The sequence below is a fragment of the Mixophyes fleayi genome, chromosome 4, assembly GCF_038048845.1.
Source record: "Mixophyes fleayi isolate aMixFle1 chromosome 4, aMixFle1.hap1, whole genome shotgun sequence".
NCBI classification, from domain to species: domain Eukaryota; kingdom Metazoa; phylum Chordata; class Amphibia; order Anura; family Limnodynastidae; genus Mixophyes; species Mixophyes fleayi.
The window spans coordinates 335177684-335193034 of NC_134405.1; the positions used below are offsets into that span (position 1 = coordinate 335177684).

Consider the following 15351-nt stretch of genomic DNA (forward strand, 5'->3'; position numbering starts at 1 on the left):
GTTACGAGGATGTCTACCGAACCACGTAGATTGGGTACAACAAACGCCAGTCATTACCAGTTCTCCGGGTCTCATGTTATATAGGATCCTCTCTGCGTTCTCACTGTCATGGCGGCTCTCCATGATGGCCAGGAGCAGCTTGGAGGCGTTGTTCTAGACGAGAGAAAAATATAAAGATGGACCACAGTCAGATTCCTGCGCTGGATCCATTAAACGAATCACTAGTGTAAAGTACAGGAGAAGGCTATTAATGGACAGCCAGGAACACCTGATGGGGTGATGGGAGACCCCGGCCCACCAATGTAATGTTATCTAGTGACCTCACTCACTGCAAAAGTATCCAGAAAGCACTGAACGGGAAACACAAGGTTTTAGCAGAACATCCACCAATAATCTAGAAGGAAAAGGGGTGTATATGGTAGCTCCAGAAAAGACTTGGTTCTGTTGCAGCAAAATGACTGCTAACAATAACTCTGTGAAATTTGTAATTATTCGGGATTACTTCCCCCACATAATCCTTTTATCTTAATGCAAGATACGCCCACATTTTGGGAAAAGTCACTGTAACCGCTGCTTAACCCCCACTGACAACTGTCACAGTCACGGGACAGACAGATGTGTTAGTTTTCACGGCGGCGCTGTCCAATCAGCTCCTGAGTTAGAAAATAACACAGCGCCGTTTGCATCTGACTTCTTACAGGCTGCCCGCAGCATTGGGGCAGCCTGGAAGGAAGGGGTCTCTCCCAACCTGCAGCGGTCCCTGGCACCCACAGGTCTGGCAGTTGTGGGAGGGTAGTAGTTAAAATAATTTTATTGAAAGGTCCTATGTTAAAACCAAACCAATCAAGATGCCAAAAATAAAACTAATGACCCAGAAGTTCAATATTTTAATATGCTTTACAAAGGGAACTATAGAACAGTCTCTAGGCCCAGGGGCAAACGCAGGAATTGTAGAGTGGGCGTGACCAGCATGCATGGAGGCGTGGCTATAATATTAGACAGTGCCTGGCTGCTCTCCAACTCTTCCTATTCCTATAATATACATGGGAACTGCTACATGCACTACTGGTGCACGCAGCTCTCCCTTATCAAGCAGAGCCGCGTGAAGCTGGGGTAGGGTCCAGCCACCTCAATTATACAGTGCCCCAGGCTTGGAGGGTGGGTTTCCAGGCACTATAACCCCCCCCCCCCCACCCATCGGTTTGCCTATGAAACTTCAAGTTTCCTCTTCCAGAGCACACAACACATGCAATTATTGCCATTAGTGAAAGGAAACTAAAATGTCCAGTGATGATTTGGAGGTTTGCTATAACATAGGCTTTAAATGACGGTTTAGCAAGAGCTTTGTTAATCTTTGTGATTGGACCTGCCTCCATGCACAGTATAAGTGACACAAGTAAAACTGGAAATCTGTTTATTAGTTAGGCTGAACCACTCAACAATTAAACCAAAACTAATTAGCTGGCATAACTGAAATAAATAAAAAGTAGAAATCAGGGTACAGGGTACAGCGCCGTGATATAAACATTGTCGATATGAACATATCGGGGTTTGAGACCTTTAATTGTAGCACCAGATCCATGCGGTATTTGCCGAGCGGGTTGATGTCATTCAGAATTAAGGCGATGATTATGTCAATCCCATTGGACTCATGCGTTGCTATACACGTCTGGAAGACACAGATAATGAATGGTTTAGGTGCTGTCGAATTTCCGATGACAAAAGTGAAACCAAAACTATGTTAAAATATTTTATAAGTGGTCTCTCATCATTATCTTCCCCTTCCTCCAGCTTCTAAGACAACAACAGACATTTATCCTTCCCACTCTGCATTAGTCACTGGCTAAATGTCCAACGACTGGTTCCGTGGTAGCAAATCGCAGCCAGCAATGTACAGTTTGTGGATGATCCTCATGATACCAGAATATCAGCAGACATGGTCCTCGTGGAAACATCTTTCCCAGAATTGACAATTGCACAAGACTTAGATACATACATCTGTCGTTAAGGTGACTAGATTAAATTAGCCTAACCTGGAAACTGTGTAATTTAAATTACAGCAACTTTGCAGTTAATCTGCTTGATCACATCAGTTAGATCTTTAACCATCGCTGAAACAGTGAATCTGATAATCCCTTACATTTTTTTGTAAACTACTATCCATAATGAGTTGGATGTCGGGAGAATTGTGTTTATCTAACGTTATCCACTAACTGAACAGTATCTGTAAAATATTGAATTTAAATATTTACTTGCGCATCTCACTGATTCAACTTAATCCCTTCTGTAAACTTTATTTTGAAAACTTAGTTGACACAATTAGCGGGAGTCGTAATTCTAGCAAAGAAGGGTGGAATGAGGCCGCGTTGTTTCAGATTAATTACACCTAACGTGTTTATAGGGCTCTGAGGATCTCATCAGCTGTCAAATTTAACGTACCTATGTCAAGTTACAAAATAATCACATTTTTTTTTCCATTCTGTCGGCTCTGAAAGGAAGATAAGTACACACCGATGACTCCTATGTCTGAAAATGCATGACGTTAAACAGCACACAGCGGTTTCCAGCTATAATTACCTGGTTTTCATGGCAGGGACCCTGGCAATATTCGGTCAAACTCTCCAGCGTTTGGTTCACCAAAGCCACGTTTCTCTCGTTGATATAGAGCCCCAGTAGACCCAAGCCGCCCGTCGTACTCCCGCAAATACAGTCCAAAAACTGGAGTGTCTCGCACACCAAATTATAGTTTGTTTTGTTGTTTTGATTCCTCAAAAAGTTCTGAAAAAAAGATATTTGTTGGGATATACGTCATTTGTTGTATATAACTGAAGATGGTCCGTGGATTACATATAGATATCACAATTTCTGTAAATATAATTCTGATTCTTTCATCCCGAGGAAATTACATGATTCTCTCAGCAGTATAAAATAAACTACTAACAGTCGGTTTTCAACAAATTGGAGCAATAAGAATCTTTGGCACGACTCTTATAATGAGAGACCGTAAAACAATAAGGGCCTGATTCATTAGTGATCTTCTCTGCTGTTTTATTGCTTATCTTAAGCAAATCCACTCTGTGCATGCCCAGAAAAGAGAGATAAGAAGCAAAATCCACTGCGTAAGTGAAGAATTTGTTAAGTTAAGATGAAAATCCATCTTAACTTCACTCTTATCTCCCCGTTTCTTCTTAAAATAAACATCTTAACTTTTGCACAAGATAAGATCACTTAGAGATGGTCAACCATGATTTTGGACTTGGATTTGGTCCATTATCTTTTACATGATGCACCTCTGAGACTTTCTCTTTGAGTTTTATGTTTAATATTCCCGATCGTTAGTCATCAGTAACTCCCTCTGTGTCACTTATAACAAGCAGCAGTTGGTTTTAAGTTGACGGCAGATTTCTGCACAGAAAAGCAGAAGTAATAGAGAGGGGGCCGTACCTGCAGACCGAGGTTATGGTTCTCACACAGCAGCTGGAGAAACCTCATGATTGGCTGCATGATTGCTATAACCGGGCTCATTATGACAGACTCCTCCGCCGTTTTCTCATCACCTCCACTATCAGCTCCAGTGCCCATCAGGTCCATGTCTGGATCTATCTCTTTCCGGTAAACGCAGTAAGCCTTGGATGTGGCTGAGGAGGCCTCGGCTAACTGCCCCTTTATCCCTTCTTTGAGGTGTAATTGAGAATCCCTTACTGTAAAAGGAGAAAAATTACAATAGTAGATTTAAACATAGGACAAGTGAAACATCAGAACAATGAGCACATCCAACACCATGAGAAACAACAGAACAACAAGCACATCCAACACCAGGAGAAACGTCCGAAAAATGAGCTCATCCAACACCAGGAGAAACGTCCGAACAATGACCACATCCAATACCAGGAGAAACATCAGAACAATGAGCACATCCAACACCAGGAGAAACATCAGAACAAAGAGCACATCCAACACCAGGAGAAACATCAGAACAATGAGCACATCCAACACCAGGAGAAACATCAGAACAATGATCACATCCAACACCAGGAGAAACATCAGAACAATGAGCACATCCAACACCAGGAGAAACATCAGAACAATCAGCACATCCAACACCAGGAGAAACATCAGAACAATCAGCACATCCAACACCAGGAGAAACATCAGAACAATGAGCACATCCAACACCAGGAGAAACATCAGAACAATGAGCACATCCAACACCAGGAGAAACATCAGAACAATCAGCACATCCAACACCAGGAGAAACATCAGAACAATGAGCACATCCAACACCAGGAGAAACAACAGAACAACGAGCACATCCAACACCATGAGAAACATCAGAACAATGAGCTCATCCAACACCACGAGAAACATCAGAACAATGATCACATCCAACACCAGGAGAAACATCAGAACAATTAGCACATCCAACACCACGAGAAACATCAGAACAAAGAGCTCATCCAACACCATGAGAAACATCAGAACAATGATCACATCCAACACCTGAAGAAACATCAGAACAACGAGCACATCCAACAACAGGAGAAACATCAGAACAATGATCACATCCAACAACTGGAAAAACTTAAGAACAATGAGCACATCCAACACCTGAAGAAACATCAGAACAATGAGCACATCCAACACCAGGAGAAACATCAGAACAATGATCACATCCAACACCAGTAGAAACATCAGAACAAAGAGCACATCCAACACCAGGAGAAACATCAGAACAATGAGCACATCCAACACCAGGAGAAACATCAGAACAATGAGCACATCCAACACCAGGAGAAACATCAGAACAATGAGCACATCCAACACCAGGAGAAACAACAGAACAACGAGTACATCCAACACCAGGAGAAACAACAGAACAACGAGTACATCCAACACCATGAGAAACATCAGAACAATGAGCTCATCCAACACCACGAGAAACATCAGAACAAAGAGCTCATCCAACACCATGAGAAACATCAGAACAATGATCACATCCAACACCAGGAGAAACATCAGAACAATGAGCACATCCAACACCACGAGAAACAACAGAACAATGATCACATCCAACACCAGGAGAAACAACAGAACAATGATCACATCCAACAACTGGAGAAACAGCAGAACAATGATCACATCAACACCAGGAGAAACAACAGAACAATGATCACATCCAACAACAGGAGAAACAACAGAACAATGATCACATCCAATAACTGGAGAAACAACAGAACAATGATCACATCCAACAACAGGAGAAACAACAGAACAATGATCACATCCAATAACTGGAGAAACAACAGAACAATGATCACATCTAACACCAGGAGAAACATCAGAACAATGATCACATCCAACAACAGGAGAAACAACAGAACAATGATCAAATCTAACATCAGAACAAAACAAAACATCCTAGAAGAGTATAAAACAAATAACATCTACTATAACAGAGAAAACTTCAGGCGCCCTTATTTCCTTCTTTCTAGCCATTGTTTTCTATGTGAGGGCTCAATGTTGATGGGCCCTAAGCAAATGCCCCTTTTGGCCATTGTAATGGCTTTAAAACCAACCACCGGACTTAATTGACTTTTTTTTATTTGTTACGCTTTGACGAACCTGTTAATATAAATCGGCGTTTTGGAAAAATTCTATTTCCTCAAAAGTGCAATTTTCACTCATTTGCCTTTTCTTTCCGAGTCTAATCAATTTTCTGCAATTACGGGGCAAGCTAATGATCATCACATAATGAGGTCAAACAATACAGAGAGAAGAAATCTCGTCAATAAGTTAACGGTGTAGAGGTGTCAAACAACATGCTCAATTTACAACAGCGGGAGTCACTAGGAAGATACAATTTTATTGCCATGTCCTCTGTGATGTAGCTTTTAAAAATGATTTTGACCAAGAATTAAAGGGACTGTAATCTCAAAAATGTTCTGTACTTAATTGTGCCTTATATAGACATAGTCTTATGTTATTCCCCTCTGCAGGCTATAAACAGATTATGGGGTTGTGTCTGCCCCTCTGTATGATGCTGGTCATATCTGTGCTCAGTTCTGCACCTGACCATACCCCCAAATACCCATATCCTGCACACAACCCCCCCTCCCCCCCCACAATATATATTAATAGAGGATTATCACACCTCAATAAGGCTGATAGAAGCGCTTTGCAAGGTTATAAAGGAAGCTTATAGAGGAATTATGGGGAGGAGAAGGGAAACAATAATAACTGTACTGAATGGTGAGCTCTGTAAGCCAATTTACTAGCATCATCATATAAACTATATAAAGTAACCATTAACCATTTCATATTTACATTAGACAAGTAGAAATAAAAATTAGGGTTAGTAACATTGGGCCTGATTCATTAAGGATCTTAACTTGAGAGACTTCTTATTTCAGTCTCCTGGACAAAACCATGTTACAATGGTTATGTTTTGCACATAAGTTAAATACTGCCTGTTTTGTCATGTAGCTCACAAATACTTGATAGCTTATTTGTACACTGAAATTTAAAGTTGATATTTGTGTGCTACATGAAAACACAGTCGGTATTTAACTTATGTGCAAAACAAAATACTAATTTGCACCCCTTGCATTGTAACATGGTTTTGTCCAGGAGACTGAAATAAGAAGTCTCTCAAGCTAAGATCCTTAATGAATCAGGCCTATTAAGATTATTATCCAAAATCTCCAAAAAGCTATATTTCTTACCAGCAATGCCTTACATATATAATTAAATATTATGTAGTATATACTAATTATAATTACTGTAATTAAACATATATCGATTGCTGAATTTTCACACCTGTTTATAAATATTTCCCATCTTATTTTCATTCCATTCCCCTCCTTACATCATGCAACTGCCCCTGTTACATACAGCCACTTCCTCACTAACACATCACTCATCTCCTGATATACTCTGTGCTGCTGGGGACCCGACACCTTCCACTATATAACTCTCAGGCTGTGGCTTCCTGCTGCCTCCATTGCTCTCCTCACATCATGTCACTGCCCCTCTCACATGTAGCCCTGTCCTCAGTAACACATCACTCATCTCCTGATAGACTCTGTGCTGCTGGGAGACCTGCTCCTTCCACTATATAACTCTCAGTCTGTGGCTTCCTGCTGCCTCCATTGCTCTCCTCACATCATGTCACTGCCCCTGTCACATGCAGCCCTGTCCTCACTAACACATCACTCATCTCCTGATATACTCTGTGCTGCTGGGGGACCCTGCTCCTTCCACTATATAACTCTCAGTCTGTGTCTTCCTGCTGCCTCCATTCCCCTCCTCACATCATGTCACTGCTCCTGTCACATGCAGCCCTGTCCTCACTAACACATCACTCATCTCCTGATATACTCTGTGCTGCTGGAGGACCCTGCTCCTTCCACTATATAACTCTCAGTCTGTGTCTTCCTGCTGCCTCCATTCCCCTCCTCACATCATGTCTCTGCCCCTGTCACATGCAGCCCTGTCCTCACTAACACATCACTCATCTCCTGATATACTCTGTGCTGCTGGGAGACCCTGCTCCTTCCACTATATAACTCTCCGTCTGTGTCTTCCTGCTGCTTCCATTCCCCTCCTCACATCATGTCACTGCCCCTGTCACATGCACCCCTGTCCTCACTAACACATCACTCATCTCCTGATAGACTCTGTGCTGCTGGGAGACCCTGCTCCTTCCACTATATAACTCTCAGTCTGTGGCTTCCTGCTGCCTCCATTCCCCTCCTCACATCATGTCACTGCCCCTGTCACATGCAGCCCTGACTAGCACAATCACACATGTAGACAGGCCACTGCCTCCCACAATATCAGCACACTCATCTCCTGAAATAACTTTGCTACTGTGAGTATTACAATGATCTGATTGGCTACATGTTTTCTACTCCTTCCTATGTCAAACTGAAGGAGATTCTAGACACAGGGATTAAGATACAAGAAAGTGCTCAGACCTTAATCAAAACACCCCTATAAAGAAAACAGCTTCATGTTACCTCTCCTTTTTGACAGTGACAGTGATTCATAGTCATCGTCCTTCTTCTTGGTGCCCAAATCGATGGTGTTTACTGTGACGGTGGCTCGTATCTCCTGCTGAGCCGCTTTCATTCTGTCGTACAGAACTTTGAAAAACTTCTCTGACTTTTTCTGTTCATTCAACTGATGGTAAAACGAACTCTGCAGGAAACGGCAGGAAAGCAATTTTGAAAACTGGGCAATCGATAGCAGATCTTCTCAGATGTCTCTACAGGAGACGAGCAGCTTTATACCGTGCCAATCAATATGCAAACAGCACATATTTAATTAAGAATTAATATTTTTGGGGTGTTGGGGGGGGTTCTATGCTTTGGAGTCGTCACCTGATCCGATAAGGCGCAGAGACATGTAAACTGCTGCAGAAAGAGATTTCTGATTGGATAAGTCACACCGGATACCTCCATGTACAACTATGTTTGGTGTATTTTACTGGACCCGTGCACTTAAGGGGATGAGTGAGTGCTGATTGGTTGGAGCCATTGTATTGCGGTCTATTTACTCTACGAATGAAATTAGAGAAGACGGAAGACATACTGTATCTTATAGAGATATCCGGAGTATTTGACCTGGTAGGTTCCAAGGAGTTCCGTGAATGGGGTGGAGACAGGAATATTAGGAATAATCTGGCTGTATCAAACCCCCCCCCCCCCCCCCAATACAAAGGAGACACGATGCAGGAGTAGAGGCAGTTTTCAGTATACACGAGGAATCTCCGGGATCTGAAGACTGCGGGATATTATGGATTATGTTGACTATAACGCAGCCGACATTGGGCAATTGGTTCGATACTACTCTGTGTGTGGCATCATGACCGATAATAAATCCAATGGACTGTGAGTTCAGTAATCTTCCAGCCTCACTAACAGGCCACAAACTGGACCTTTTGGGACGAGTGTCTGATCTCAGTTAATTTGACCACACCAGTACAAGCAAACTGGACACTAATCCTGTCTACTAGCTCAGTAATCTGGGTAGTAGAACTTTTTTTGGTTTATCCTTTCCAGCTATAAGTTTTCACCTGTATCTGCGTGTTTCCACCCTCCAGTAACGCGATTCCTAGCATGATGCCTTCAGAAAATATCCGGTCATTTTTGGTGCTAACAATGACATCGATCACCAGTTCCGAAGCCCCTTCCTTGTCCAGAAGACACTGGATGTCCGCCATGGACGCACCGGTCTTCTTATCACTGTCCTGGCCAGAAAAGCCTGCGGAGAACCAACGAGGAACCAAAGAGCAAAAGTCGTGTTTGTAAGGTCTCATCTCGCTCTTCCAGCAGTTACTGAATACATGGGGGGACTAGAAACATGCTACCTTTAAAAACAATTAAATCCAATATACCGAAACAGCAAGATCACACCTCTGAGAATACAACAGGCTATTGGTTGGGGGGCTGGTGCCACCATCACTGTATACTAGTAGCCAACACCATAACTCAGTGTTTCCCAAACCCAGTCCTCAGGACCCCTAAGAGTGCAGGTTTTCCAGATGACAATGGAAATAATTACACCACCTGTGGATGTGTTACAATGTATCAGTCAATAATGATTACACCTGTGCTCCAACAAGGAGATCTGGAAAACCTGCACTGTTAGGGCTCTCCGAGGACTGAGTTTAGGAAAACGTGTCCGAACCGTTATAGTTTAATAATAAAAATAATATATGGCAGCAGTAACTGATTACTAAGCTATTAATAATCTTTCTGTACTGTAAGGAATAAGTCCGCTTTTTCTTCAGGGGTTAAATGTGCAAAATAGACCTATAGGAGAGAGTTTATCTACCGAACCATTGTACATAAGATAGGGATTATATTAGTATAATAGACAATTTGTGTCTATTGTGCAGATTGTATCTCTAAATAAAAATGTTAAAACCCCAGGTGACTTTTTTGCACCTGTGTATATAACTTAAGTAATAGCCCCCCCTGTAGACACCCCGCGTATAGATGACCATACCTCCAGAGGTCCCGGGCTTGTAGCTCACTGACAGGGGTCCGTTCAGAGAGGCACCATGGTCACCCTTGAAGTAGCGATTCAGGAGGATTTTACGCAGCGTAACCCCCTGTGAGATGGGAAACAATGTGTATGAATTTGTTTAAGTGAATGTAAGGAGGCATTGCCATATCACAGTGTGTGTGGTGTGGGGGGCACAGACTCTGCCACCCCATAAGTCACAGTACCAGCATAGGATAATGAGGCGCCGTCTACAATGGCACGGTGCACCAGGAGACACAGTACCACACAGCGTCATCTAGTGGTGTCAGAGAACATATATTTTTATTAACCGATTGATTTTATTAACGACAATATGGCTACAATGAAGCTCATAGGATTCCTCCCGCTGGGTCTAGCAGCAACTAACCAATTAGACTGGCTTTCTCACGTTGTGACCAATCAGAGCGTAGCCGTTCCGGATTGGTTCATTGCTGACATGCCTCCGGGGCTGACATCCGCATGGGGGCTCCGCAAGCAGCAGTGCAGTAGCATTAATTTGTGGTTTCTTTACATTTTCTATAGATTTACCAGAAAAACAAGAAGAAAGAATAGGATCCCTTTGGAATTAGGGACTAACAGAGCGGTGAACGAGGGAATGGGGGGAGTCTCTATTTTAAATAAAGTTTTTTTTCCACGATCTGTATTTTTTAAGCATATTTTCTCTGTGGTACTACAAGTCCCAGCAGGGATTGGATGCCAAGGTATGCTTGCACTTGTAGTTCTACAACATGCCAGTATGCTCTGGCAGCCATGGGTAAAGCTGTACAAGTGCCAGCCTACACAAGCAGTTTATGGCTGCCAGGACTTGCTGGGATCAGTAGTGCCACATATAAAAATGCTTTTTTTCTTTCACTAAAACACATTACCACCTCAACACCTACCGGCCAGGGGTGTGAGGAGGCGTTTCAGCGCCTTCGGTGTTGTTTTTTTCTAAGGTGGGGGAGGACCCACATTTAGTTTGCGCACCTGATTCCGCGAGGGAATTCAGCGAACCAACATCAAATGGCATTGGAGGGGCAGTGGGAGGACCAATCACAAGACACTTCTCTTGACTGCAACTTGTGATTGGTCCTCACCCCCATCACAACAGAACAGCCCACCTAAATATCATCATTTACCCTTAAGACAGAAGAGAACAGCACTGGGGGGGGGTGTTTTACGTAAAGCCACAGAAGTGTCCTGCGAAGGACCAGGTACAACATGGCCGACCTATCGCATGGGACAACGTTAGGTCACGGTGACAGATGCATTTGTGAGAGCCAAACTGCCGCTACAGCATCAGACAATGACATGAAAAAGTTTTCAAAACATTTTATTCCAAGCCGGATAATGAGACACTCGAATCCCCCCCACCCGAACACGGCGGAGACTCAATCCCAGACAATTAACTATTTAATGCCGCTGGAGACTGTGCTGGGAACATCTGACTGGCTTTCTATGAGCGTTAGCAACGAGACGTCTCTGCGGAGATGTGGAGACTGGAGAGCGGCTCGGATTTGTCTGCCTCTTCCCAAGGTCTGGCCTTTAAAGGATAATAAATGAAATCAGTTGCAGGGCGTGCATCTCTCCTGACCTGTGTGGGTTGACTCGGCAGCGTGCGGCATGTAAGACAGGGTTACCATGGATACAGCACACCGGTTTAGGTGTAGGAGTTGAGACGGGTAAACATGACGGAATATTCTGTCTCCCTGTCCCAAACACACCCTCGGCGCTCCCGATTAAACACACACAGACACACGTTTAGCTGCAGGGTCCTCGTTATTGCCCAGTAAATCATTTTTAAACCACTGTATATATCTATAAGGCCACATTTATACAGCTGGGGCCTTCTGAAGGGCATATAAAACAACAGGGGTCCGGTTAATTCTCAGCACACAAGCCATTAGTATCTTAGGGATTTCAGGTCAGTTCACATATTTAATAACATCTATGTGTTAGAAATATTTAAAGGCACACTAACTGCTTTGTTTTTCCCTTTGAACCAGTCTTCTAAAGATATTAAAGGCAAAATGCATCATAATATTCTTGTTGCAGGATTCACTAAAGCTTCCAAACAGTGGAGGTGTTGCCCATAGCGACCAATCAGATTCTAGCTGTCATTTTCCAGCATGTACTAGGTAAATGATACCTGGGATCTGATTGGTTGCTATGGGCAACACCTCCACTTTTCCTTTTTAGAAGCTATAGTAAATCTACCCCTAAGTCTGCCATTCAGTAGAGTGCCCCTCTCTTTGTCTCACAATACTCTGACTTCTGCTCAGACATCTCTGTTGTAATAACTTGCTCTGCAGGAATCAAAAGGTTTCAACTGATTACAAGCTTAATAATTCTATCTCCAACATCTTGAGCAAAGAGCAACTTCTTACTTTGATTCCATGAAAGCAGAAGGAAACGTTACAATTAACGGCTTTTGCTGATTTTACCCAAAGTGCTTCATCATACGAGAACCCTATAAAGTGTCGACTGTGGTAGAGAGCTACCTTGAAGGGAAAAAAAAAAAAAAAAACTCCTCTGAATTTACAATTTACTAAAACAAGCGCTTCATTTTTCTGGGAAACATTATTCAATGTATATGGAAAAAAAAAATTGCACTTAATGTCATCTTTTTCGGATTGTGTACCGGTGATTTAGAGCTTTACAAATTGCACTGGTTTAACCCTTAGCTTGGCGTATCCGCAGCGAAACCCAGCACATTTCTGTAACGGCAATCAGCTGTCCTCGTTAACAGCCGGCAATCACAAGGGCGTCTGATGATCCCTGCGGTAACATTAAGGTGGCTTTGTAGTACAATCAGAGACAAGTGCTTGGATTTCTAATTACGGCTACAGGAATGTGTATTCGAGAGGGCAAAATGAAGGGGCTATTGCCACTCAGACAGGATTTTTTTCCCCCCTAAACATCTGTGCCCCCTTAATCAGCAGAGAAACATAGCGGCAAAGATCGCGAGGGTCCGGGACGTGGAGAACAGCAACTAGTGAAATGGGAAACATCACCGGATTCACGTTCATCCGCAACTTGGTCGCTAATTTTTTATTTTTTTTAATAAAAAGAGCATGCAAGTCGTGCATAGTTCCACCTGTATTAAAATCCAATCATATCTCGATATTGGAATGTAGATGGAAGCACGCTGTGTATAAACGCTACTTGTCACAGAACTGCAGTGTACGCACGTGCGTATATATAATAAAAGGGCACATCAGAACACAAACAGTTTAATTTTTCATAAATTGAAATAACAGTATAATAGTGTAAAAAAAATATTAATTTCAAATATAGTTTTTTTTAAATATTTTTTACAGACTTTACATAAGTAAATGATACCTTAATTGCGTACAGTCCATATGATGTCTTTGTTGCATATACTTATTCTGTGATAGCTAGTGACACTTACACTGACACTTAATCCAAAGACAAGGCCGCGTCCGTTATCACTGTCACTCAGCATTTACACCTGACCTGTAGCATATGCACATGACACGGCTGAAAGCTAGCGTACTTACGACAAACACAGGACTTGAATTGGGTGAATCTGCATCAGAAAACCATTGCTGTATATGGCCCACGTTAGTCCGCCTCCTCCCTCCCCAGTGCTGCCTCTCGAGCCGTATGGTATCATGACTGTCAGTTGCGTTCATTCATCATCATCATCATTTATTTATATAGCGCCACTGATTCCGCAGCGCTGTACAGAGAACTCACTGACATCAGTCCCTGCCCCATTGGAGCTTACAGTCTAAATTCTGTAACATACACAGACAGACAGGGAGAGACTAGGGTCAAATTTGATAGCAGACAATTAACCTACCAGTATGTTTTTGGAGTGTGGGAGGAAACCGGAGCACCCGGAGGAAACCCACGCAAACGCGGCTAGAATACAAACTCCACACAGATAAGGCCATGGTCGGGAATTGAACTCATGACCCCAGTGCTGTGAGGCAGAAGTGCTAACCTCTTAGCCACCGTGGCATGATGTCTGTTTAAAAGTATGGGCAACGCAGAATGACCAACATGAATCACGCCCTATGAGTACCACCGCTGCACACTGAAAGGACAAGAGGGTTCAGAAAACCATATGATGTGTAGCGTGCCTGAGTATTTAGTTTCCTTTCATTACAAAAAACAAGAACCTCGTGCCACAACTTATAGTCCATGACTAAACAATTTGGCGTGGCCAAACTGCACTTAGCTGAACATTTTTTTTTGCCAACTGGCTTTCGACAGGGTTTATGAGTGAAGTTCAATGGTTGGCCAGTTTAAACAAACAAAATTGTACCATGTGTGACTGGAATTCGTAGCAAATGCTCGTTAGAACTCAGAAAATGATTTGCTTATATCAATAAATCATTTCATGTATATCGGGGGACATACACAAAAGTGTATTACTGTCGCAAGGAACCAGAGCTAGAACCAAAAGACAACTCCACCCCTCACCTTATACCCCTTCTGCCAGCTTCATAGTCCTTTTTCTCTAGACTAGATTCAAGAGGGCAGCAAAAAATTAGCAAAGAACTATTTAACCTAGCTTGTAACAAACACTAACCAAAACCAGCCTCATTCCATACAAAGTGATCTGTATCCCCCAATATACATCAGAGAAAAGGAATTATAATGACTGTAAAAAAACTAGTTTCCTCCATTAGCAACCAGGAGGACACAGACAAATGGCGGGCACCCCAAAGATACGGCAATGTGAGGGAGAGAGTGACTGACTGCTTTTACTACTTAAGAACCACCTACACAGTCATTGCTGCCTGTGGTATTTTTCAATACCAAACACAATGAAAAAAGGTTCATTTTTCACAATTTTGCAAATGCCTGTGCTGACTACCAGGTGGCTGCTTAACAGAGCTGCATTAATATACAGTATTCCTGGTATTGTTCAACAGAGATTGTGCAGAGGAAACTGGTTCTCCAACAACGCGTTTCACGCTTTTAAACACTTTTCCCTTTAAAGTCACCGTTTTGATTCCATAATGACGTAAAGACAAACGCCTTCATAGGAGGAGATTGTCAGACAAGAAACAGAGACCACACATATTATCCAGCGGAATCTTGTTACCCATACATTCCTGGGTGTATCGGAACATTGCCAAACTTCTACTCACTCATTACCCGATCTTAGAACCTAATGATTGGCACCAGGTGGCCCTAGGGTCATGTGGCCCTCCGAGCCTTCACCTGTTTTGTTATAGCTTGTAACAATCTTATAAAGCGCCTGCTGATATCTTATTACAGATAGACGTCTCTTTCTTTAAATAAATATATTATTTTAACTTATTGTTGAGATTAAGAGTAACGTGC

At 42.6% G+C, this 15351-nt stretch overlaps 2 protein-coding genes across 4 annotated transcripts in view; one reads left to right on the forward strand and one right to left on the reverse strand.

Annotated features, from left to right (window-relative positions):
• Positions 1-15351, reverse strand: part of ITPR2 (inositol 1,4,5-trisphosphate receptor type 2) — a 180753-nt gene that overhangs the window by 52331 nt on the left and 113071 nt on the right. For all 3 annotated transcript variants that reach the window (XM_075210447.1, XM_075210446.1, XM_075210448.1), the window contains 7 exons: positions 10012-10117; positions 9077-9264; positions 8019-8199; positions 3445-3701; positions 2578-2778; positions 1559-1669; positions 58-153 (listed from right to left, as the gene is read on the reverse strand). In XM_075210447.1, coding sequence (XP_075066548.1) covers positions 58-153; positions 1559-1669; positions 2578-2778; positions 3445-3701; positions 8019-8199; positions 9077-9264; positions 10012-10117 — 1140 coding nt within the window. The remainder of the gene's footprint in view (positions 1-57; positions 154-1558; positions 1670-2577; positions 2779-3444; positions 3702-8018; positions 8200-9076; positions 9265-10011; positions 10118-15351) is intronic.
• On the forward strand, positions 3739-4416 carry LOC142149604 (uncharacterized; the record flags this gene model as incomplete). Its single annotated transcript, XM_075204927.1, has 1 exon — positions 3739-4416. A coding segment is annotated over one exon (678 nt), but the record flags the coding sequence as incomplete, so codon positions are not given.